General features: G+C 40.0%; 1 protein-coding gene across 4 annotated transcripts in view; it reads right to left on the bottom strand.

The window, feature by feature from the left end:
• Positions 1-27,617, bottom strand: part of RGL1 (ral guanine nucleotide dissociation stimulator like 1) — a 215,138-nt gene that overhangs the window by 64,370 nt on the left and 123,151 nt on the right. For all 4 annotated transcript variants that reach the window (XM_033092529.1, XM_033092531.1, XM_033092530.1 and 1 more), the window contains one exon: positions 10,095-10,303. In XM_033092529.1, coding sequence (XP_032948420.1) covers positions 10,095-10,303 — 209 coding nt within the window. The remainder of the gene's footprint in view (positions 1-10,094; positions 10,304-27,617) is intronic.

Below are 27,617 nucleotides of genomic sequence, written 5' to 3'. Positions count from 1 at the left end.
GCAACAACTTTCATCTCCTAATAGTCACAGGAAATCTGATCTGAGTCCAATTTACCTTTTAGCAATCTTCCCTTTTTTTTGGAAACCCGTAACATATACACCATCCAAGGGTTTTCTTGCCTACGAGGTGTTGAACACTCAAACCTAGAGAAAATCTATTTAAACTCATCTGCCATAACAAAAACCTTAACCAATGGCCTTCATTTTCTAAGAAAGTCTCACCCCAGACAGGAAATCCAGGAGGTCTGTATTTTGGGCTACAAAAGAAAACAAAGCAATGTTAGGATTTCCTGAAAGCTTTCCCATTCTGTGGATGGGATGAGCATCCTGGAGCCAACTGACCATAATCTCAACTTTTTCATACACAGTGGAACAGACTCAATGGATGAACGACTCTATTCATTTCCACTTGATTTTGTGGAGAGCTGGGGGGTAGAGTTATTACGATGAATTTTTTAAATGGTATGGCATTATTTTGAAAAACTTTCTTATGTAAGTGATAGAAGTTAGACCAAAATAAGTCATAAAAGAAAAAAGTGTAGGAAAAATCATATTACGAGTTGCAGCGTAACATTTAATGTAAGTGTTACTGAAGTAAGAGGCCGGCCCCCTGGAGGTGTGACTGCTGGAGTTCAGATTCCAGTACCTGTTCCCTAGGGTGCGCTCGGCTCACTCCCCTCTCCTTGGACTTGGAAGAGCAGAGGGAAGATATTAGAAACTTTGCCTCCTACTAGAAGAGAAGGAAGTAAGGGAATCTCACGAGCAATGCATGCCAGCATGAATCCATGAATACTTGGCGAGCGCCCAGGCTAATTCCAGAACTAAGTTAAAAAACTTAATTATTTTTAAGTGAGGTTTAACAAAAAGTAATTTGGAACATATTGTATGCATCCCCAAAGTGCTTACTCAGCTTCTCATGCTAAGAAAGCATCTGTAAGCTGAATGGATTTGTGTTAAGTGCTTTCGAAGGAGGTTTACTACGACCACCTCACGGCTCCCGAGGGGAAAAAAGGTTTTCCTTAAAAGTGTACTTTCAGTCAAGAAAATGAGATCAGCCATAGACAGGTAGAAAATATTTGCAAGAGACATATCTGATAAAGAACTATTATCCAAAATACACAAAAACTCTTAAAACTCAACAAGAAGAAATAAAACAACCCAATCCAAAAATGGGCAAAAGAGGACTTCAGTATCCCGTCCAGCATGTAAAGAGCTTAGATGTAGCCCCTCCATCCGAATCACAAGTAAAAATCTGAACAAACTGCAAATCAACAACTCTTCTTAGAGTGATCAGAGAAGTGAGGTCAGAGAACAAACCACTGCCCCCCAAAACTGAAGAGACAGACAGGCGGATACAGAGAATTCCAATTTATCAGAGCAGAAACTACCCCAGGAAGCAGTCTCATGGTAGGAAAATCTGAACTGTAACTGATGAATTGCTAGAGCTCAGTGTGGACACGTCTGAGAGATAACGACGACAGACAAGCCACCATACTTTTGTGAGTTTTACCTCCAGGAGATTCACCAGGTGCTTACAGTAAATACTGGAGGAAAAAAATCTCCTCCTGCTTCCAGAAAGGGGAGGGGAAAGGAAGCATTTTGAAATACATCAGAGCATTCCTTTCTTCTTACTAACACCTACCCTTGGGGGAAACAGGTTAACCAGAGCCTAACCTTCAGGGGTATTATCAGAGCTTAGCATACCTAAGGAAAGGAAAATAGCCATCTTAGGGCCTCTTACTCATCCTTTCCCTAAGGGAGGGGGGAAAAATAAAACAAAAAACCCAACTCAGAGCACTGAGGAACTCACATGCAGGGGCACAGACTCACCAATGGAATGAAACTTAATCATAGGACTACAGAACAACTGGTAGTCAACTGATCTTTGACCAAAGAGCTAAGGCAAAATAATGCAGCAAAGATAGTCTTTTCAACAAATGATGGCCTGATGGATGGAACTACTGGACATCCACATGCAAAAAAGATGAATCTAGACACAGACTTTGCTTCCTTCACAGAAGTTAACGCAAAATGGATCACAGACCTCATGTAAAACATAAAACTGTAAAACTTCTAGAAGTTAACCGAGGTGAAAACCTCAATGACCTTGGATGTAACAATGACCTTTTAGATGCAACACCAAAGGCATGAATCACGAAAGAAAAAACTGATAAGCTGAACTTCATTCAAATTTAAAGCTTCTGCTCTGCAAAAGACAATGTCAAGATAATAAGACAAGCCATAGACTTGTAAGAAATATTTGCAAAAGACACATCTGATAAAAGACTGTTATCCAAAAGTACGAAAAAAAATCTTGAAACTCAACAATAAGCAAACAACACAATTAAAAAATGGGCAAAAGACCTCAACAGACACCTCAGTAAAGAAGATACACAGATGACAGGAAGCATATAAAAAAATGTTCAATATCATATGCCATTAGGGAACTGCAAATTAAAAATACAATAAGATACCTTTACACACCTATTAGAATGGCCAAAATCCAAAACACAGACAATATGAAATGCTAGCAAAGCTATGGAGCAATAGAAAGTCTCATTCACTGCTGGTGGGAATGCAAACTGGTACAGCCACTTTGGAGGACAGTTTAGCAGTTTCTCACAAAACTAAACAAACTCTACTCATATGATCCAGCATTCTTGCTCCTTAGTATTTACCCAAAGGAGCTGAAAACGTATCTACAAAAAAAAAACCTGCGCATGGATGTTTACAGCACCTTTGTTCACAATTGCCAAAACTTGGAAGTAACCAAGACGTCCTTCAGTAGGTGAATGGATAAACTGTGGCCCATCCAGACAATGGAATATCATTCAGCATTAAAAAGAAATGAGCAATCAAGCCATGAAAAGACACGGAGAAGCCTTAGTTGCATGTTACTTAGTGAAAGAAGTCTATCTGAAAAGGCTACATACCGTATGATTCCAACTATACCACATTCTGGAAAAGGCAAAACTATGGAGGTAGTAAAAAAAAAAAAAAAAATCAGTGATCGCCTGGGACTGGGGGAGGGGGAAGGAGAGATGACAGGCAGAGCACAGACGATTTTCAGGGTAGTGAAACTATTCTGCATGACACTATAAGGATGGATACATGTCATTCATTATACATTTGTCCAAACCCACAGAACATACAACACCAAGCGTGAACGAACTCTAGTGTAAACTATGGGTTTTGGGTGACAGTGATATGTCAGTGATGCAACAAACGTCCCACTCTGGTGGGGGACGTTGACAGTGGGGGCAGGTGTGGGGAGAGGAAGCATGTGAGAACTCTCCGTACTTTTCACTCAATTTTGCTGTGAGCCTAAAAACTCCCTAAAAATAAAGTTCATTTTTCTAAAAAAAAAAAAGGGTACAGATTAAGTCCTCACTGCCTTGACAGTAATGGTACAAGTCTATAGATTTATTTGTCTCTCCCACTAAAAGTAGGCAGAGGCTGGGTAATGTTCACCCCTGTACCTTCCAAGACAAGTGCGTATAATAGGCATGAATAATTATAACCATTGCTTGTTTGTCAGACAAATAATTCCTAAGAACCTATTGCCAGGTACTGTTCCTCTCCAAGGTTACAGAGGTGAACAAGACAGACCCATGGTCTCTGAGTTGGGGAGACGGTCAGAAAATAAGCAAGACAAATAAGAAAGATAATTTCAAACAGTGGTACATGCCATCAAGAAAGAAAAACTAATGGTAATCACTTAACCACTTAATATTTGCCAGGCATGATACTAAGAACTTTCTATCATCAAATTTAAACCTCATAATAGCCCGACAGATTCGGGTTATTTTCTATTCTAATTTTACAGATAAGGAAACCGAAGCTAGTAAGATCAAGTAACTTGCCCCACGCTGCAGAGCACGTAAGGGGTGCAAAAGTGGAATCACAGTCATTTTCTTACTCCTCAGCCCATCCTCTTAACCACTACCCATAAGTCTCATGACTAAAAGATAGATAGGAAAATTGCTTCTCCCATGAAGTATCCTAAAACTCTGAAAGGAAAGGGAAGTATATTTGGCACTTACAACAAGCGGTATGAACATAAATGAAATCATTTCATTTCATATTTTATCAACTCCTCTCTATGCCACAGAGGGTCTGGCTTGGCTAGAAATGGTGGTTCCATTTCTTGCTGGCTATGGGTGCACCATCTTTTACATCAGAAGGTGTTACCACTCCAGGTGTCATAAGGTATGGATTTGAGATTACCATCTCCATGATGGGAATTGATTTGCATAAATCCTCCCAAACCTTCTCATTTGCTAGAAATCTATCCTTCAAGAAAAGTCCTCTTTGGGAAGGAGCAGATTCAGGTCAGGGGACTTGGCCGGAGCACATCAAATAAACAGAAACATTCCAGGCACACAGAGCCAACGGTGACCTTTGATGGCGCATGACCTATCTAACCTCTTAAGATCACTGGTCAACTTCCAGTTTTCTTTGGGTAATCCCCCACCCTAATCCTCTCCCATTGTCTGTCAGAGAACCTAGCTCTTATCTCCCAAGAATTGCATCAATTTTAATTGTATACATTTATTTGTATGCTGAGTTAATGTTACTCTCCCTTGCTAACCATTCAATATGAAGAGGTCATGACCAATTTGTCTACCATTCTATACATAGCGCACTGTACAGTACATGGTACATATAAAACATCTGGTAAATATTGTTTGAATAGACAAATGAATTAGGAGTATTATGTGCAAATGAATTGCTCACAACTGTGTGAATGGAGTAACCCTCTAGGAAATGCAGTTTGCAAGGAAAATCAATTGAGGTAGTAGAGAAAAGGATAGCTGAGGCGGATTCCCAAATCACCCATCCCTCAAATATGACATGACAAGTCACAGGAAGTGATATGGTACATTTGAAAAGAGCTTCCAAGTCAGAAAGAGATAGGTTTTAATTCCAGCTCTGCCACTTACTGACTGTGTCTGAGCCTCAATAGTCACATTTGTAAACATGGGAGTAAAGTAATGATAAATGAACTAAATGAGGTAAGGTCTGTGAAAACGCAGGGTGAGCAAACATGGGGAGAAGAAATAAGTTCAAAGACCCACTGAATTAGTCTCCTGTCTGTGACCTAAGCGAGCAAATTCAAGCCAGATTGGTCTTAAAGCATAATGTCTATGGGTGGCTTCAACCTTGATCCTCTCCAGAAGTCCTCCACTAGCGGAATTCACTTGAAATGAAGGGGTTATTCAGATTATTGTTCAGTCCTTTCCAAACTGTGATCTGAGCGCCATTAGTGACTTAGCAAACATTTCTGGAGACCTAGCTCGCCCCTATGCTGCTTGTTCTTGGAATTTTGCTTACTTCTGATATCAGAGATGCAGATCAGACAAAGAACGATCAAGAAATATCCCAAAAGTAGCGAACGTGACAGCGGTCTGAAGAAAAATCTAGAGATCTGTATAAACACTTCTTGCTTCTCAGTGGGGACCACGGCTGAGTTAGGTTTCTCCTTACATTCGATGTTGGGTGTTTTCAGGGGAACTTAACTCCCATCTTTTTTTAATAGTATGGTGGGAAGAATATATTTTTAAGTGGAGTGTATGTTTGAAGTTAGAGAAGATAAAATCTCAAAGCCCCAACACAAACAGCTAAGCCGCAATTCAAAAACTTTTTCTTAGATTGAGAGGAAGCCAGTGAGCCCTAGAATGAACTCTGAGCGTGGTGAGAAGCCCTGAAAACAGGATTCCTTGTGAACTGATGATCACAAGTCCAGGAGAAAGCAAACACAGGGAATTAACCGCCTGGGGCTTCAAACCGCTGCCTACTGATCAATCACAAAGACTCACATCAACAGAGGCATAATAATAATAATAACAAAAAATGATAAAAAGATTTTTCAAAAATCATAGAAAGCAAACAGTTCCATAAGAAAAAAGCCACATGATTGGAAATCTTAAGGAAAATGAAAGCTAGACTTCAAACAAGCTTTTCTCTGGAGGGAAATAAATACTGCAGCATATACTTTCAATCCATTCTTGACTGGTCAAGATTAGCACATCCTACAATAACTTCTCAGTGTCCATTTCACAGAAGACAAGCAATCTACTATTAAGAAACCGACAGAAATCATTTTTTTAAAAATTACACCAGAGACGCACAAACAAGTCTACCACAATTACCCTCACAAGAATAGAGGGTATCAAGTTTATCTTCAGAAAAGGTAAATTCGTACAACTTGATGGCTTACCTCCCAATCACAGACACTAAAACTACCCAAAATCAATTTAGGAACCCAGTGTTGCACAGAATTTGCATTTTGGTTAAAATGAAACAAAGATGAACATCTGGTCACAAGACCTAAGCGCGAGGAGGAATTGGAGTAAGGAAGCCACATTCATGTGGAAGTCCGTCCACATCGGGACAAATCCAAATGTCTGCAGAGGTAGCAAAATAAACGAGATTTACTTCTCTGAACGTCTGAAGAGCATGTCAGAGTTTCATTTTTACACCAACTTAAGCGGCTACTTGTTTTATAAATGTAGGCCTTATCTTTTGCAGTAAAATATTAAGATCCAAGTTTTGCAGGGCCATCATATGTAATTTGAGGGGTCCTCTCTAAGAAAAAGAATATGAAATTATGAATATTAATTATGCAGAGGGGACTGCAAAGTGAGGGTCCCTGGAGGTTAAGTAGCAGCGGCTTCATGGTAAATTCACCACAAGGATAAGAATCAACCAAGTGTTGGGTTTCTGTTTCATCCATATGGTGTTTTGCAGCACTGGTATTTTATCCGCATTTAGTATTTGCTGATGCCACTCATTTCAGAAGCAAGAAAATAATATACTATGAGACTAAATTCACGGCCAAACCTGGGCCCTTCTGAACAGTTCCAGATAAACCTTAACTCTTCCTTCACTTACACCCTAAATGACAGTTTTGAGTTAAACATAATTTGAATTCATGTTGATTCCGTTCTTCAATAATTGTCATCTACTTACTATTTTAAAAATCCAAAAATGTCTATCGACTATGGAAGAACAAAGAGATTTTTTTAGAACCATTAAATAAAGGCTGGATGTACACGCGTCACAGACTAAACACTGGAGTTCCTGTGTGTATGTCCACAGTTTGTGACGAACAGCTGGGAGTCACGTGCCCTCTGTTACCAACTGTGGCCATCTGCGGCCTGTGATCAATACAGTTACCCCAGAAGCAGACGAGATCACTCATTCCAAAGAAAACCTGACCTTTTTCCTCACACTGCCTCCCAACAGTTAGCATACTGCATCCTTTTTATAAATATAAATTAGAAAAGAGAAAATTCACATAATTCTTCAGGTTCTATTTATAGGTGAGAGGGATTCTACAAGCAAACAAACTATGAAAGGAATGCCGCACTAATCCCACAGGTTTATACTCCAGGCTTAATATTTTACGTACAGCTATGCAAAACTCTACAGAACTTCCCATCTAAGTCCAGAGTTATCATAACCAGATAATGTACGATAAAGGAGAGACATTTTGTGACTGTTCCTGAATATGGACCTACGAGTCAAATGATTTCACTCCATATGCATCTATGAGGAAAAAACCTTGAGAAAACTCCAATGTTATCAATAACCTTATTCACACTGGAATAAAACTTGATTATTAAAGGCCTTTCTTAAAACTGATAACTGCATAAAAAATATTTCAATGTCTCCATCAAAAAAGAATATTAATAAGCAACTTTTAAACCCAAGGGACAAATCAGGAAAAGTATTTCCAACATATAATAAGCAAAAAACTAATTTTCTTAATACACACAGGGTTATCATTAGATGATTGATAATTAGATGGCAATGGCCCAAAATAAAAATAAGTAAAGGATATGAAAAGATAGTTCACAGAAGACAGAAATGCCCAATGAGTATTTTAAAGGGTACTAAACCTCACTTATAAATGGAAGGAATATACATTTTAAAACAATGAGCTATTTTTCAATGGACAGACCATGGTAGAGGTGGTTTCCATGGTAGAGCTGCAAAAATCCACGGTTGGCAGGCGTGTGGGGAAGGTGAGGGAAGAGGCACTCTCATTCTCTGTGGACAGGAGTGTGGATGGTGCAGCTTTCGGGAGGGCAGTGTAGCAATACCTTTCACATTGTACAATGCTTATACATTTTGACCGACCAATCACCTTTCTGTGAAATTATCCCATAGAATTCTCAAACAAGTACCCAAAAGATACATATTCAAAGGCACTCTTTGCAGCATTGTTTAAAAATTCAAAAAACAAATTAAAAAACTGGAGAGAGCTTAATTGTCCATCTAGAATAATCAGTTAAGTAAATACTATAAAGCCACTAAAAAATATATGGTAAATCTATCTACCTGTGCTGATTCTGTAATAACAATAACATGTTTCTTGAGCTTGCAAAATGCCAGCCACTGTTCTAATAAGCCCTTAACATATGTTAATTCCCTTAATGAATAAAAACTCCAAGATATACAGATAAGTAAAAAAGAAAGTTGCAGAACAGACCATATGCTATGACTCTATTTATATCATATATTAGTATATATGAGATATATAATAAATATCATACATAAACAAATATCACATATATGATATATAACTATATAGTTAAATAAGTGTGTGTGTGTGTGTGTGTGTGTGTATCCAGAAAATTTGGGGAAGAATACAAAAGGAATGATTTACAGTGACTACCTAAGAGCAATGGGATTTAGAGAAAAGAAAATTCTTTTATTTTTATAATCTTCTGAATTGTTTGAACTTTCCACTACATACATGGATTACTTCTATTTTTAAAATGTTAATGTGTGTTATCTGCCTAATTAGATTACGGTCTTTTTTTTTTTCTTTCTACTTCTATATATTTTTTAAAACCGAATAAAAGTTATTTGGGAAAAGGTAGGAATATGAGAAAAGATTAGTATCTCTTTTTATGCATTCCTATAGTATAAGAATTTTTAACATGAGCACATATTCCTTTCAAAATTTAAGAAAAAATATCTAATTAAAAATCAGTATTCAACAACTCCAACAAAAACATTCTACCTCATTTCCTTTCTGATGCAGGAAACCCCAGAGTACAAAGATTTGGATGAGAATGCTCATGATTCTAAAACAATTGTTTGGCTTACAGTTTTCCTCCTTCTAATATCAAGTCAATTTAGTAATAATTTTTAAAAGACCAAGTTTAATTACAAATAAAACAAAAACAAGGGGAGAAATATAATTATCGATGTATGAATTAGGGTGTGCGCTGCTCTAGTATATGTAACATGTGATTTCACAACATAGATAGAGGATGGTATTTATGTGCAAATCATAAAGCAGCCGACAAACAGTGACTATTGACAGTTACCATCATTGTCATCATTATTATAGCCACAGTTCATTAGCTCCTTCCTAGGGAACTAATAATACTGAGCTCCATACTTCACACATACCGTGTTTCCCCGAAAATAAGACCTAGCCAGACAATCAGCTCTAATGTGTCTTTTGGAGCAAAAATTAATATAAGACCTGGTATTACTATATTATGTTATGTTATGTTATGTTATGTTATGTTATGTTATGTTATGTTATGTTATGTTATATTATAATTAGACCTAGTTTTATATTATAGTAAAATAAGATTAGGTTGTAAAATAAGACTGGGTCTTATATTAAGCTTTGCTCCAAAAGATGCATTAGACCTGATTGTCCGGCTAGGTCTTATTTTCGGGGAAACACAGTATTAGCATATTTAATTCTCACAACAACCCGATAAGAGTCCTGGCTAATTATTTACTGGAATTATATGAAATTACAAAAATCTGGGGAAAAATTTAGGGTGGCAAATAGTAACTGAAATCTATAAACAATTGAGTCTAGATTTATGGTATGTATGAACTCTTTTATAGATTTTTTTTAATGCGCTATCTTTATCAGAAATAAGACTATAAAATGGCCCCTGAATAATCTTTGTGCCATTTGTTCCAAAGGTCATTCCTTCCAGCTAAACCCTCCTCACACACCTCTCTCACACACGTACAGGTGATTCAGTCTCCTGCCTTCATCCTGCAAACAGCCTTAAATTCCTATCACTGCTCGCACACCTTTACATCCTTACCTGTCCAGCAGCAGTTCCAGCACTTCTTTAGTGGAGGCAAAGCCTCTGTACGTTGACAGGAAGATGCTGATATAGGTAAAGTCATTGTCCCCAAAAGCTGTCAGCAGGTTCTCCACAAGCTTCTCCAAGGTGCCAGCTTTTATGGTCCTGATCTTACAGGTCTCATATTGACTGACTGTATGTCCAGGAGGCAGCTGGTCCCCTTCCACCTGCACAATAAATTCATGATCAAGATCAGGAGAAATGATTCCCTAAAGTAAAACCGAAAACATCAAAACAGCAGAAGCATAGCCTGTCAGGTTTTGCCTTGCTCTGACTTCCCTGCAAGTCACAAAAGGCCATCCACTCGCTTGTGAGTGTAGCAGAGTGGAGTGATTGTAGTGGTGGCGGGGGGTCCCTTCCTCTCTAGAAGTAGAGGTATTACTTCATCATGGTCACATTTGCTTCTATTTACTATCCCATCAAGAACTAGGTTGCTGGCATATTTTATCAAGGATGTTTTTATAACCCCAGGATTGAGTTTAGTAAATGTTATCAATCGTTTCCTTTGGATTGTTCCATGGTAAGTTTTCAAACTCATTCTTAAAGATAGCTCCCATGGCGGTGTGCTGGAGCCAACTCATACAGGCTTTGGAGAGCTGATTGTTGAATTTTTAGGATTTGTGTGCACCAGTTGACATCACACTGATAGCTTGAAAAATCAGCCATGGTAAGAATATGTTCTCCATGGAAACCTATGGAGATTGAACCATGATCTGACGTTCTTCCGTCGGTGGAAAGCATTATACTTTCCGATTCAGTATCATCAGCAATCAACAGAGTTGACTGAGAAATGGCTATACCAAGCAGCTCTGGGCTAACCTCTGGGGAATGACAGAAAGGGGGGGGTGGGGAGTGAATGACCCCTGCCTTCTGGAAACTTGCAATGTACAAGAGAAGACATGTGCTCATGAAAAGTAAGTAGCTGTCCCATGAGAATGAAACGGTGAACAATATTGGTACGTATAACTGCAACTTGGGGACACAAACCATAATACTTAAGAAGTGATTAGTGACACAAACCTGTAAAGCTTAAAAACTGAAGATGAGGGAAGAGAATTAGACGGAAGAAAAATACGGGTGTGCCTTACATTCTGCAATAAATTTCTGCCTAACAAATTATACAGAGATGCAGTTTTCAAAGTTGAACTTGTCCTTCATAAGCACTAAGGAAGTGACCTACCCAGAGGATCTTTTTCTAAAGCAAATGATCATTCTAAGCTATGCAAAGAATCACCAGGCAGTTTCTCTGAATTTTAAGTTTAAATTGTTTTATACCATATTTTCCTAAATTGCAAAAAAATCAGACATGTGATCATTAAAGAAGAGTGGCAGAGAAGAGAGAACTGCATCTCTAAATGACGACACTGTGCTTACGTAGTAGCATGCTTGCTTTTTCTTCACCTGGCCTGTGAGAAATTAAAGCACTGGAAAGAAGTGAGAAGGGGAGACGTCTTTCTCTAAGACCAAAGTGGGGGCAATTGCTTTCAGAAGGGGGTTCCAATAGCTTAATGTCTCCATGTCTAACTGCTAAGAGAAATTAATATGAAGACTCCAGCATCTATGGTTGATAACTTTTTTTTCTTTATTTAATTTTGAAAGATACTTTTAGTTTATTAAGGAGAGGAGTCAGGTTCAGGCAAAATACCCCATGTTTCTTTAGGCCTGTTAGGGCTGTTGATCAGATCATGGCCTAATAACTGTTCTTTATCACTTCTATGTAGTTTTAGAACAGGCCTAATAGTACCCATCTGTCTCCCAGGAGGCTCAGTTAACTTTAACCAGGAACAATAAATGAAAAAGATATATTGTTCCAAAGTCTAATTGCATTGTTAACTGCTTGGAACAGTGTTGCCCGGAGTTTGTGCTGTAAAACATTAATTTCAAAACAAAAGGTGCTGGGCTCAAGTTTGGAAACTACGAGTTAAAGTCAAACACGTTACTTTAGAACCTCTTCAAGTCTTTAACATGATAATATGTTATGAAACTCCAGGAGAAGGATGTGGTATATGACATTTCCAAATGGATTTCCTTTTATTCTCAGAGCATCTTGCCGAATATCAGAATGAACGAAGTTTGGAAAATGTTAGCTTACTTAAGTTTACCACGATGCATTTAAAACTTAATTCCCATTTGCCACGTTTTGCTTAAAAAAAAAAAAAAAAAGAAAAATCAAGATTTACAAAATATCATGTTAACTTTTACTTTCTAACGTCTATATATATATATATTTTTTATCTCTTTCTTAATACCACAATTTAGGGATGCTTGGTGTGTTTTACTTTGTCATTTCAAAAAACCTGGTCAAAATAATTATTAGCCCGATCACATTAAACAGTGGTCATCCGAAAAATATACTTCATTGTCACATGTTAACAACAACGAAAGGAATAGCTTCTCAGTCTACAGGAATATTCAAGCTCTAATTCTCAATCAAGCTTCCTTACCTTGTGATAATGTCAGGGATCCCTTAGCAAATAATTCTGTAATTTGATGATTCTTATTTTACTCACAATGCAAATTCCACTTTAAATCTTTTCTTATTGAAAGTAATCACTATTTAAAAGAACTGATTTTTTCACTGAGCATTGATGTGGCCAAAAATTCAAACAGAAAAATGCCTGTCAAAGGACCTGATGAAGTGGGTCCCTTTTCCTGCCAGAAAGCGGATTTGGCAGGAAGCCACATTCTCCCCTGGGAAGGAAATCATGGCGTTCATTAACCCAGTCGCTTCCTTTCCGTCCTCCTCTGAAAAAAACCTCAAGATGCATGCTTGATCCCCATAAGTCCCTTTCATGGTTTTTCTTCCTCAGTGTTTGCATCTGTAAATTAGGAAGAACCATTTTTGAGCTAACAGAACGGCTAACAAAATACACTTTGGATATTTAGATTTTTAAAAATCATTCTCAAAGAGCAATGAGCGAGCATCAACGACAATACAAAGTACAGGAAACTGCTCTGGTGCCTAAAATCATTCTCCCCCAAATTAACAAGGCATGTTAAGGTGCAGAACATTTGCTCAACGTCATCTTCTGCACTTTTGCTAAGCACCCTAATATTGACTTGCTATAGCAAGGGGGAGGCCAGGTTTTTGAAGATGGGTTCTCATTTACCAACACTCAAATAGTGATCTGCTTACTACTGGAGTTATTTTAACATAAAATCATACAAGAGTGAAACAAAAAGAAATATACTCTGCCTTATGGTCAGAGTGGAGAAGCTAAACTTTTAGTTTCATTTTTGCAGCAAAATAGTCAAAAGCTGCATAACCCTTTTAAGAGACTTTAGGATCTTTTTTTGTTTGTCATAGCTCAATACCTTTGAATTTTAGTTGAAAAGAAAAGTGGGGAGAGGTGGGGGGAGAGCCCTGGCAGACAAGTGTTTAATAACCCAGACTTCGAGGCAAGACGTGGAGGGCTGAGCCTGCCCTCTGGGTTAGCACGCCAACAGGAAACAGTGCAATCTGGATTTAATCAGAGACCATCGCTTTACTGACAAGATCATGATACTGAGGCCACAAGAATGTTTCATGACTGTTTTTCTGGCCAATCTTTCTGCCATTAGAATTCAGCTTTCCCTAAGAGAACATGTCTGACTCCTACGGGGTCAGTATCAAAACTCTGTCCAACTAGCCTAGCTGAGGAATTTCCATAGTTACCAATTTTGCCATGGAGGGGACAGGAGAAAGAGAATGTGAGAGATGAAATGTGCCCTATTTCAATTCTGTTTCCAGTCATGGAGAAGTACAGTCTTTGACCGTCTAAAACATAAACTGTTAACAACTTGGGTGTTTTTCTAATTTGAAAAAAAAATTTTTTTTCTTTTTCCTTCAATCAGAATCATACTTCAGTCATCTGATATGTTACGAGGGAGCGTGCTAAGTAAACAACCTCATTAGCCTGGAGACAGTATGACGTCCTCTCCAAGTCATGCTCAATCCTCATACACCAGTTCTCAGGCATCCTGGCCTCAGCAGAAAAGTAAATAGTGAGCACTATTCCAGTCTTAACTTCCTATGAAAATCTAACACTCATATCCAAGGTTTTATAGACTTTCAGAAGGTACACACTCCTGTATCTCTTACATTCATCCCAGAAGACCAAGGGCACATTTTATACTCCCTTTTCGAATGCCCTACAACCACAATCTATTAGGTCGGTTCAAAAGTAATTGCGGTTTAAAAGGTTAAAAATAATTGCAACAACTGCAATTACTTTTGCAATAACCGAATGGCAACGAGAAACTACCATCGTATAGGAAATGCCATGAGGTGATTCACAAATAAGCTCTGATCATCTGTCCCTATTGCCCAAATATGTATAGATTAAATGTCCTTACCATGCAAAGAAAAAATACATGGTATGCAATGGTACCCAGCAAAGCATTATGGCAAAGCTAGTGCATCTGAGTCTAGTGAACTAGTTACGTTACATCCCAGAGATATAAGGCCGAGTCTCTATGAAACCCTAGGGCATGTGATGTCAAGCTCAGTATACGCTTCTGCATTGTATGAACCTCAACTTTGGGTGTGAACTCATTTTTTACTAGGTTAGGGCTGCCAGGACACCCACTTAAATTTTAATTTCAGGTAAACAACAAATAATTGAATAAGTTGGGTGTACACATATGTCCCATGAAGTATTTAGGACCTACTCATACTGAAAAATTATTTGTTGTTTTTCTGAATTTCAAATTTAACTTGGCCTCCAGTGTTTTTATTTGGTAAATCTGGCAACTCCGTGCTAAGTGCATACAAAGGGTACAGAATGGCTCTCTCGTTCCTTTATTCATCTACTTATTCAGCCACACGTTAGCTCAATAGTACTATGTGTTGGGTACTGTGAAGATAGTAGAGATACAAAGAAAATAGAATGTAGTTGCTCAGTATGGTGGAGGAAACAGACACAAAGAAACCATCAAAATTCAGTGTGAGTAAAATGGTGGAGAGAGAGGCAGATATCGTGGAAGAACCCAGGGGGACCCCGCATAGAGTCAGCATCAGAAAAGGCTTCCTGGGTAGGTGGTGCTTACACTGGGTTTTGAATCATTGGAGTTCACAGTGTTGGGAGGAAGGAGCAGGCAGAGAGACCAGCACAGAGGCAGTAAGAAGAAAAGAGGCGTGAGGGGGAAACGTGGTTGCAGGAGCAATATGACAAAGGGAATGACAGCTTGGTGAGAGAGTCAGCAGGGGGCGACCTGACGGTGGGGGACTCAGGTCAAACCTCAAGGAGCTGAGACTCCATTTCCTACAGGTTTAAGCAAGGCCAGAGAAATTGAGAGTGGAGGGCAGACCTGATGGGAAGCTGAGAAAATCAGTGGGGAAGTTGTTGATACGCCAAATAAGCCAACTGTAAAGGCCTTACTTACCTTGTGCAATGTAGGTAATAGGGATAGAGGAAGTGCCGGGTGGTGGCCATGTTTAGGAAATATTCAGGGATGGTCAAGGCTTAGTGATCCGTTGGATGCAGAGGATGAAGATGAAGGAAAAGAAAGAATCGAGACTCTTTACCTAATTTCTGTGTGGATGACTGGCAAGATAACGGGGCCACCCATATGAAATAAAACTGAGGAGGGGAAAGCAGGTTTTGTGGGACAGAGGACTGAATTGCACTTTAGAAATGTGGAACTTGAAGTCGCCTTGGGATTTTCCAATGGAACGACCCAATGGGTAATTAGAATCTAAAAGAGGGGGAGAAGGGTCTAAGATGGAAATATGTAGAAGGTACATCAATTAAAACGGCTGCATTTTTCCAGGCAGCATGTGTAGAACAGGAAGAGTGGGCCAAGGATGGCAATTGGAAGAATACCAAAATGAACAGAGCTCCAAGAGTAAAGGTATCAGGCTCTTCGAAGAAGAACCTGTGCGTGTGGCATATTCACACATTGCCTGATCTGTGGTGGCATTTCTGGGCAGAGGACCCAGAAGAAATCTTCACTACAGATTCGTATATATGCCAACATAGGCACCTTCCATCTCATTTGAAAACATATCAAGGTCTGCCGAGCGGTGTGTGGAGCCAGCTTGTACGGCCTGCAAGAGCCAACTGTGCACACTCCTTCCGAGTTCAATGACCTCATGTTGGTATCATGAATTCAGCCGTGGTGGAAATATTTACACAATGGAAACGGGCAAATTGGCTGTAAGTCGGGGCTGTTCTTCTGGAGAGCTGGTTTATCAGCATGCCGTTACCCAGGAGTCCCTGTCACATGAGGTCAATGGTACATGCAAGACAGACAGGCCTTCATTCTGGTTGAACGTCTTTCTCATTCTGTGTTCACTCCCGTGAAGGGATTTGTATTGTCACTATGAACTTTGACCTCATAGAAGATAGAAAATTATGCCTCCGAACTAAGAAAAAGGTAGCTATGTGGAGGTAGAGGAACGTGTTTATGATAAATGAATGAGCTTTAAAAACATTACAAGATCGCCAAGAGTTGACTTTGTTGGAAGCCACACATTAGAATGTGGTCAGGTTTCATGAAGAGCACCCCTCATCCTCAGGAAAATGCTAAAGAAGCTGTAATAACAAACCACAGGCAGTGTTCTATCACCGAAATCCCAGCCCCCTCCACCATCCTGTCACAGCAGGGCTTCCCAGACCTCCCCCATAGAGTCCAGGAACTCTCCCTGGGGAAACAGGAAGTTGTGTTTTCCATCGCCTCAAAAATAGTAGTCCTCCTGGCTGTGAATCTGTGGGTCCAATGTTCATCCACAACAGACTCAATTTCTGGGACACAAATCCCTATTTCTGACATTCTGGTCTTCCTTTAAGGATCCCTAAGTCTTCAAGGAGGCAGGTTCAAAACTTAAGTGGATTTCAGGGAGTTTGCTGACGACATTTCTCAAAAAAAATAATTTCACTTTCATACGCTACCTTTCTGCTTGAAGTTCAGAATGCTAACGATTGAGATATTATGAATTAACCTGGGTTCCGTTTCCATTGCTGAGGCCAATTTACTATGGGACCTACGGCAGTAACTTCAAATTTCACTGTCTTGGCCATCTACTTTATAAAATGAAGAAACCACATGCTATTTTGAGTAGTTCAAGGAGTCAGAGTTACATGGGGGCAGAGAGGTTTGAACGAAAATAGTCACTGTTGCATCTGCCAAATAACATCGCATATAATTTGGTATCCAGAGTGAACTGGCAAAATTCACAAGTCCCTCCTCTCTCTCTCTCTCTCTCTCTCAGTCAGAGCCTCAACTGCCCCAGGTCTTCATATCCTGAGGTCACAGGTTGACAGGTGCCCTGGTTTTCTGGAACCCATTCTGTTTTTGTGCAGCCCAGCCAACCTCTGTCTGAAAAGGTCAGCAGCGGGTAGTGAGTGTCTGTGTGACCTAATATTCTCTGTGAATGAAGCCTGCTATGAATGGAAAGGCTTCCCCACGGCCCAGAAGCTTTCCCAGCCCATCATAAATCCCACAGACAGCTCCATGGGGTTCTATCTCCTTGTGAGATTTAAAGGGCCCCTGCACCAATCCTTGGGGGGATGAGAGGAGGTGGAGAGAGGGAAGGCAGTGGGTGGCGACTGCCTGAGGTTTCCAGACTTAATCACCAGTTGGAGTCTTACTCCATATACCACATTAAGAAATCTCTTATCCTCTCCCCTTTCCTAAGGGATTAGTTCAGTTTTAGGCAAAGTAAACAGTTAGTTCACGCTATAATTATCAGCTATTATCATAATGATTAAGCATAAAAATCAAAGCCCCATCATGAAAATGCCAATAAAATCATGACTCCCCTGGATTTCAGGAATGATTCTGTCCAGACTGTTCCCTTTCCCCTCCAAAACTCAATTTCTAAAGTCTACGTGGACGTATAAATTCAAATGTAAAATTTCACTGTAGAGCGGCCGCAGAGCTCTGGGACACAGGGCGAGCACTCTATCCCTTGGTGCTCCATTTGGCACAGGTAATGTTCCCACATCATAGACCTGCCGACCGATAGAGCAGGCTGGTGTCTCTCAACCTGCTATCAGGCTGATCAAATCTAGGGCAAGGTATGAGGAAACAATTCGTTTATCTGGAATACATCTTGACAAGAAAAAATATTCTGAGATGTTCTATATTAAAGTACAGCAGGCCGGAGAATGAAAGATGGAACAGTTACGCTGTTCATCGCTGGGGGGCCAACGAATAAGATTGCTGCCATTCCTGAGTGTACGCTGGAACTTTGAATTAACTTTCAGGTGCTTATTTCTGTGATTATCTAAACGAGAGAACAGCCAGGGCCATGGAACCCCAGGAGCCTCTGCTTCTTGCTTACACATGAACTTTCCAAAGGAGCAAACACTTCTTCCCCACGGACTCTGCACCTCTGGCCCAGAACTAGCCCTGCTGCACCTTCTCCCACCCACCCCCTTTATCTGTAGCCAATGTAAATTCTTTCAAAACAACTTACATCTTTCTCCCCACCTTCTCTTTTTTTTTATTAGTTTCAGGTGTACAAAACAATGTACTACTTAGACATTTACACCCCTCACCAAGTGATAACCCCCTCCCCCAATCTACCACCCCTCTGACATCATATATAGCTGTTACAATACCATCGACTCTATTCCCTGTGCTGTACTCCATATCCCGTGACTATATATACACATATACATATGTGTGTGTGTGTGTGTGTGTGTGTGTGTGTGTTAAATCACAGCTGACATTCAATATTATTCAGCTTCAGCTTCAGGTGTACAGCACAGTGGTCAGGCATCTACACCATCCCTGAAGTGGTATCCCTAATAAGAAACGTGTCCATCGGATAAAATCTTTACAACATTATTGATTATATGCCCCAAACTGTCTTTTGTATCCCTGTGAGCAAACTAAACAGAAATAGTCCCCCCTTCTTGATGCTCACCCACTCCACGATGGCGGCCAGGCTGCCTTTCCTACCTGGGGCTGCTGCTCCTACCTGGGACTTCATGCCCCAGGACCGGGTCTGTTTTTCTTGCTATCAACGGCCCAATAAACCCTTTCTTTTTAAAAGACTTTCAGCCATGGTGGTTAAAATTGTTGTTTTACAGTCTCTCTGAATGATGCACTGAAGTAAACTGGCTATTTTTTCTTAATAGGTTTTCTCTTCACAAGCTGTAAATTGATTCTAAGAAAACCACCCTTACATCCTCAATGAAAAAAAAGAGAGGGTTTACGTATTTATCGAGCACTTCTGGGTCAGATGCTCAATCCTTACAGAATAATCCTCTGGTGTGAGAATTATTTCCACTTCACTTGAGGAAACTGAGTTTTGGAGAAGTGAGGGGTCAGACCCAAAGTTACCAAACAATCGGCACAACTGACAGAGTCAGGATATAAAACCAGCCCTGTCTGTCTTCTATCACAGTGTGTTGTGTTGAAACACGAAGACACACAGTATCGGGTATTCAATCTCCATATCTGTACACCCAAGGCTATCAGAACTCAATAACCCAGAATTTCCATACTTCATAGGATTCTTGTAAGAAAGATATAAGATTAGACGATAGATCTGAAGTCCTGTTGAACGGTTCCAAGAACTATTCAGGATTCTACAGATAAAAGGAAAATATTGTCTGTATTACGAAATCCTTCTCTTTTCACTTTCTTTCTCTGTCCCAATTACTTTCACCAAAAGGTAGGTCTTCTTACATCAGATGCTCTCTGGTATTATCCATCCTACCTCCTGACACTGACTGAAATCTTAACACCTGACGGTGAAAAATGTTTTGGTGCTAAACATCCTCTTTGGAAGAAAACAAAAATCCCCCTCATTTTTGCAGACTCTTAAACGAGTAAATGAAGTCTAAGAAAAATGAACGATTTCGCCCAAAGACACAAAAAGAAGCCAGCAATAGCTGTATGAGAAGCTACCGGATAATACAGTGTAGGAACCCGTGGGGAGCACTCCTGTTCTGCTCTGATTTCCTGATTATAAATTAATTTTCCTGTCTGCTAGATTTATAAATCTCTCTAGTCAACAATTTCCTCCTATTTTTGGAAAGAAAAGGAAATGAATGCAGAATGACAATATGATTGATTATGGAATATAGCCAAAGTGGCAGGTTTGTAAATGCTGACACTTAATAAAAATAAATAAAGGAGAAGGTAGAGTATAGAAAAGACTTAGCATTGGTGAAAAAACAGATCCAATGTCTCCAAATGCACAGAACCTGAAAAAGCAACCATTTTGTTCACTAGATTTTAATGTATCAAAACTATGTGTAAAAAGATAGGCTAGCCAGTTGTAAAGAAAATATTTATCCTCCTAATGATATGCCCCCCAGTCCCACGGCTCATGACCCACTCTTGATGTCAGTCAGTAAAAATAGTATTCAAAGAGCCTCCATTGTGCAAAGAACCCAAATGAGGCGCAAAGGGACTCTATGAAGGAAATGAAGGGTTTGTACTCCTTAAAAACCTAACGGTAGAGATTATAACATAAAGGTGAACTTTTTCATTTAATGCCATGGAAGAAAGGGGTGTATAAAGTTTAATACAAGTGCATATTTAATAAATAAATGCCAGGTAAATAAGCAAGGGCCTTCCAGAGAGAATTGTAGAACCAATGGGGATAAAGACCTCTTACCACCCTGAGATTCAATGATAAGGAAAGCAGGTGAGAAAGAAAAAAGACGGCATGGACTGAGGCTCTTTTTCTAGCTCCAGTTCAATTAATTGTCAAGTACCTGTTAGTGCCTTCTGTGTTTCTCACTGGTGAGCTAGAATAACTTTTTTAAATTTGGTTGTTTTTGTTAGTTCCTAAGTACATTTGAGTGGATTCAATCATTCAACAAATATTTGTTGAGTCCGTACTATGTAGCTACTGGAAGCCAGAGATAACAAAAGAGAACCAGACACACAGATGCTAAGTCACACATAAAGGCACGCCCTCTACAACTAAATGAGAAGGAAGCAGATCTGTGCGCCATCACTGACTGGACTTGGGTCTGCTCTGATGGGGCCCATTCTGTAGGGTCAGAATCATCAAGTTCCCTGATCCCTCATCTGTAAACTGTAATCTGTAAATGCTGCTCAGCTAGAAATAACGTAGAGAGATATGGCCGGTTTCATCATCGCATGCAAATAGAAGTTATGACAATAGAGAGAGCAAGCAACCTTTCTAATCAATACTATACGACTACTAATAGTAATTGCAGGTGGGACCATGGACCAAATTGATGTAAATATGTACTGTCCTCGGCCACAGCTTCTCTGTGACACCCCAACAGCGCTATGGTATCATACTAATGGGTTATATTATTTATTTGCATGGGTCAAATCAGTTTGACTTTCAACCAAAGGCACACCGCTCAACCCACAAAGATAACAAATCAGACGATACGTTCCGAGAAGGGTCTAAAGTTTTAGTTATAGTAGTTTGAGTTCCCGAACATATTTTAAGGTTGTTTTGTGAAAAAAAAGTCACTAAGAGCAATGTACATTTGGGGATTTACTTTTCTGTTTCCTTGAACACACAAAACAGTTTGCAAGGGAATCACCTGGGGTGCTGGGTAAAATCACTGATTCCCGAGCCCTCGTTTCAGAGATTCTGAGCAGTGGGGCTCGCATAAAGTCAGGGCTTTGCACCTTAATAGCATCTCAGGTGATTCTAAACACAGAAGATCCACTTTGGGAAATACTGTGATTGACAATGTGAAAACAAAGAGGAGTAAGGTTTATGATGGGATAAAGGAGACGTTGAGGAACCAACATGAGCTCAGACAAAGCTTTGGGACCTGTCACAGTTTCCTCATCTGTAAACTGGGACTGACATTCCCTAGCTCATCTTGATGATGTGAAAAATGATTCGACAACAAAATGTGCTTTGAACTGCTTGACGAAAAAGGACTGTATAACAAACTAAGGTATTATTTAGACTCATGTCCATGACTGAGAGGCTTTGAAGCAAACCATGTGATCTTTCTGATGTGTTCAGCCCATGAAACTCCGTTGGTTTTCCTAGAAGAAGGGACGGTATTAAGACTAGCATCAAGTTTTCTTCTGCCCTCATCACTCTTCCACCTGGTCGTCAATCCTATGGAAACGCTGCAGCACCCACCTCTGGGGGTCGTCCCTGGAACTCTCTGCCCCTTTTGCTTACGAACATAGTTTTCTCAAGAATTAACAGTAAGATTTAATAATTCTAGGCAGCATGTATGTATCCATCATAACCTTATACAGTAGATCAATGTATTATCTCCATTTCACAGATATTTTGCAGAAAACTGCTGCCCCGAGAGGCTAAGTGACTTGTGCCAAGTCACCCAGATAAAAACTATCCAAAGCCAGGATTCCAAGCGAAGTTGTCTGGACTCAGAGTCACACTTAACCACAATTCTATCTCATCTCCCTCGGGGCTCTCCTTTCATACCCAGGCTGATGACTGGCTCCTTGTCCTTCACTTACCATTAATATGGAAAGATTTTGAACCTCAAGCCTCTTCTCTTCTTGGTCTATACTCTTTCTGCCCATCCCACAGTTTCATCTAACACAAATAGTATATTAACTCCCAAATCGGCATCTCCAGTTCTTACTTTTCTTCTACATGCTACACCTAAATTTCCAGTTGTTACACATCCACCTGGATAATCGTAAGGAACTATGATTCACCGTGTACAAAAAGAGACTCATTTCATTTCTCTAAAATCTCAACCCTTCTCTAGCCTCTGATTTAGTTAAGGGTCCAAGTCATAAACCTGCAAATCATCCTTATTCCCGCCTTAGCTCCCTTTCACCACCAAAATCCAAGCTGTGCCATGCCCTCACCATCTGTTCATCGGGTCCTCCTTCCCCAGCTTCGCTGTCTTGCCTTAAGTTAGATCTCACTTCCTCATGGGTATGTGTAACAAGCACTGCCAGTCTCACTTGCCAAAAGCATCTTTCTGAAGCACAATTCCTACTTCTAGAGTAAAGTATCTCTACCAAAGGGAAGCATGCTTATCCGATGACTCAGCAATTCCATTCCTGAAAGATATGCGTGTGTACGTCCGCCAAAAGACGAGCACAGAAACATTTCCAGCAGTTTTATTCCTCACAGCCACACGCTCTCCGTAGCACGTTATAAGCATTTGTTTACTTACAGGCGTCCTCCACTAGCCTGTGAAATCTTTAGAGGCAGAGACTAGTCTTATTTATATTTATCTCTCCAGAAATTAGCCTATAACCACATCAATAAGCACTTCATAAATATTAGTTAAATGTATGTTTTTAAGAGGAGGATGAGCTTTTTATCTAATGAATCTATCTAATGATATTATGTTCCCTAAGTAACTGTTACTTGATTCTTCCAAATTCAGTCAAACAACAAAAATCTCTACATATAAACAAGAAACGTCTGTACACATACAATAGAAGCGTGTGGTGCTTGATCATCACCTCTTAGCTGGATTGCTAAAGTAAATACCCTTTTAAATTGTTCTTAGGGCATCCATAGTGATCTTTTAAAAACACAAGTCAGATCGTGTTACTCCCCTCCTGAAAAGTTCCCACTGGCTTCCCATAACACTTGGAATAATAAATAAGCAGACTTCTACCACAGCCTGCAAGGCCCTTCCTGCCTGCCTACCGCTGTGACGTCACCCCCAAAACCATCCCCTTCCCTAAGGCCCAGCCACACCAGCCAGCTCTGCAAGCGCATTCCCACCTAATGATAGTTGCCTTTGCTGCTCGCCCTCATCTTCTCATGGGGGATCCTTCCCCTAGTCACTTCTTTGGATCAGGTGGTATCTCCTCAGATAATCCCAACTCCCCGGCCCATCTTCCTCTGCCAGGCCAGACCACTTTATGCAGGTTGATTTCTTTATAGCACTGAGCCTTGACTCGCTTGCTGTTTGTAAACTACAAAACCTCAGAGCCCTCTTCTGCATCGTTCACTACGATAGCCTTGGGGTTTAGAATCACGTCTAACACTCAAGGAGTCTCAATAAATGTTTGTAGCAATAAGTGAAAAACGAGTTAATGTTGTAATTAAATTGCAAATTATATAAAAATCTAAATTGAAGGCTTAGTAAACTCCATAGATGTACTGAGAAATACCAAACTCTGTCCTCTGAGCGAAAAATCTTAGGTAAACGAAGTTAACTGATTTAATCTCTTCACAGCAGTGGAAAACTGAAGTGAATTTACCAGAATGTTCTGAGCTGCTTTTGAATCTCAATTCCATAGTGGTTATCGTGATTTTAAAAATTACTGAAGTCATGTGTTTGTCTTTTTTCCTCCAGAATTCCTTTCCCATCAAGATTGAGATGCTGAATCAAACTACACACAACAAGAATCTCTCATTCCCCGAGACTGACATTGCCCTCATTGTTCCATCAGATGTAAATGCCATTGAGCCAATGGCTTGCTTTGAAAACAGAGAGTGGGAATATGCTCTTGTTTTGACTTCTTACCAGTCCAAGTGGGAGTATCAGAGGAAGTGACTACACAAGCTAATCAACCAGCGACATGATATAAGTGTTAGTACATTGCAAGAAGTTTACTTGTGGGGTGTCAGACTACCAGCAAGCTTCCAATAGTTTCTGCCTGAAAAGACATCCTATAAAGTAAGGATTTCACTTGAAGCTTTTTAACTGTCCCTTTTCTCCCCTGCCAGGTTCTAAGCCTTGAACACTAACGACATTGTTTGAAATCTCTGAATTTATAATAGGTTTTGACTACTGAAACAAATAAGTGATCTCACGCCTCTTTCTAGAACGCTAAGTGATGGTGGGTTTCACCTCAGAACAAGGCCCACTGGTTACCTCAGTCATTAAACCTTTATAAGTGGAGATCTAGAGCAGTGCTTCTTTACCACAAATCGCACTTGCATTCGCTGATTTATTCAGGAGTATGCATTGAGCGTGTACTACTATGCATTGAGCTATTATAAGACGCTGCAGATACAGAAGTGAACACAGACATGGTGCCCAGCCTCAGGAGGCCAACATTTGAGCACAGCAGACAAATACTAAACAGGTCATTGAACAATTACAGATGACAACAGAGATCATTGCTCCCCCTAGAAAGGAGCTAGAAGGATATGGGGATCAGATTTGCTCATGGTGATTAGGGCAAGTGTCAGTGAGGAAACAGAGATTAGAATATTACTGTGTTTCCCTGAAAATAAGACTTAGCTGGACCATCAACTCTAATGCGTCTTTTGGAGCAAAAATTAATATAAGACCCGGTCTTATTTTACTATAAGACTGGGTATAATATAATATAATATAATATAATACCAGGTCTTATATTAATTTTTGCTCCAAAAGACGCATTAGAGCTGAGCTGATGGTCTGGTTAGGTCTTATATTATTCGGGGAAACAGGGTAGTAGGTGTTCACCAGGTGAAAGGTGACAGAGAGAACATTTCAGGTGAGGTAACTGCATGTGCAAAGGCCCTGAGGTGGGAAGAAACGTGGCATATTGGAAGGATAGAGAGAAACTGATGCAGCCGAGGGGAGGGAGGCAGAGGAGAGTGGCAGGAGATGAGCTTAGCCAGGAGAAGAATGTTCATCTTTAACTTGATATCAGTGGGAAACCATTAAGAGATTTTAAACAGGTAAATATATCAGGGTCAAAGATAACACGGGTCCACATGAAGAATGAACTGTAGGAAAATAAGAAAGGATTCAGTCAGAAAACTACCGGAGAAGGCAAGAGTGGACTGTAGTCCACCTGCATCCAGCCCAGAAATTACCTGGGGTCCTTGTTAAAGCAGATTCATGGGCCCAGCCTCCATCCTACAAAATCCAAATCCCTGCAATCGGGGAGGCTGCATTTAGCCCCAGGTTATTATAATAAACATTAATGATGAAGAAGCACAGCAACAATACTAGAGCAATTCCGATGATCATTAAATGAAATAAACCATGATAAGTAAAATAATCTGCCTTTACTTGGGCATGACTTCTCTCTTCTAAAATTTTGGTGTTACCACTCTCCTCTCTACCTCCCTCTCCTCTCCTCTTTACCTATAGCAAGGAACCAATTTTATTCTTTTTCCATAGTCATCAATTGATATTCGCCTTATTCATGATAGAAGCATACATATACTTGACAAGTTCCTGCCTGAGCAGAGGAAATTAACACATAACGCGTACGTTAGTCAGTGTTACTACACAAGTTCAATGCTGACTAGAAAAATTCAGATTGGAAATAATGTTCTCTTTTGGTTGTGTAGCCCTTTTTAATATTCAAAGCTCTTTTAAACACACAGTCTCATTTGGTTCCCACATAAGACCAATTTATAGACACTGAAAGTCTCCAGGGGTTAAGTAATTTACCTGGTCACATTATTAGTAATCGACAGAGGGCAAAGTCAAACCCAGACCCCTCCGGTTCCAAAGCCACGCTGAAAGGTACAGTGCCACATGGCTCCAGTAGGTCAGACCCCCCCCCATTTTTTCTCATGAAGACCCCCCATGAATTGCCCTCTAAGTCTCATTTCACACATGGCAAATAGTGAAAGCCTACGCCACCGCAGGTGCTGTGATGAACCACAAACTGTCAGGTCCTATACTTAAGAGCAAATCAAAATTCCCTCCCTCGGGGTATGGAGAGGGAAAAGACACCACTGTAGGCAAATCAGGACATAGCTGTTCCATGTCACCAAACCTATCTGAAGGGAAATATTTAGATTTCATATTAACAGGCTGGAGGTCATGGAACTATGGGAAATTATAACTGTCTTAATCAAACAAAACATAAGCTACTCTTGTCAAAGAGGTGTAATGCTCGTGTCGCCAGTAGTAATTGTATGTTTGGATTTTCAAAAATGCATTCTCCTCTCCCATTTAAAAAAAAACAAAAAACAAAAACAAAACCAAAACTGCAACATTTCCCTTTCCAGGAATGTGATTTAACTTAATAGCTAAGCTAATAATCACTGGCTGCTTATTTGGTGCAAACAAAGAAAGCACTGTCTCTGCAAGTGGACACAATGGTCCTGAATGTGAGATGGATTTAAGTATCTGGTTGAGAGTGACCATTATATTATGTAACGAACGGAGCTGCATGAATACCTATTACATAACTCCGTACTGCCTTCTCACTCTAACATGGGGAGACTTTCCCCTCACATGAGAAAGCTCCCCACGGTCACTTCCATAGCTTGTAAGGTTAAAACACTTCAATTCTATTGAGCCAGGGAGATCATGTACACAGCTATCGTGTCCAAAGAAAATCATGAAAGAGGAAAAGAACAACAACAACAACAAAATGCTTCTTCAAGGACTAGAAGGCAACTGTGGACGAGGGTAGCATGTGTACAAGGGGGCCGCACTAGAACTGAACTGAAGAGCTATGCTCGGTAGCTATGTCTTCATTGGGGAGAAGTTACAGCATTTTTCAAATCTACTTACATGAGTTGATGGGCACGTCACCGTTCGTTAGGAGCACATACTGATTCTTTTGCCAAAAAGGCATGAGAGGCCACTGATGTTACATAATAAAACAGCGGTCAATATGGAAGCACCACCAGTGACAGTGTTTCTAGTTCTGTCATTTGTGAGTTTAGCCCCCACATATTCC

The sequence above is a fragment of the Rhinolophus ferrumequinum genome, chromosome 22 (genome assembly GCF_004115265.2).
Source record: "Rhinolophus ferrumequinum isolate MPI-CBG mRhiFer1 chromosome 22, mRhiFer1_v1.p, whole genome shotgun sequence".
Lineage (NCBI taxonomy): Eukaryota > Metazoa > Chordata > Mammalia > Chiroptera > Rhinolophidae > Rhinolophus > Rhinolophus ferrumequinum.
Note: the sequence above shows the minus strand (reverse complement) of the source record. Positions and strands in the feature narration are given on the sequence as shown.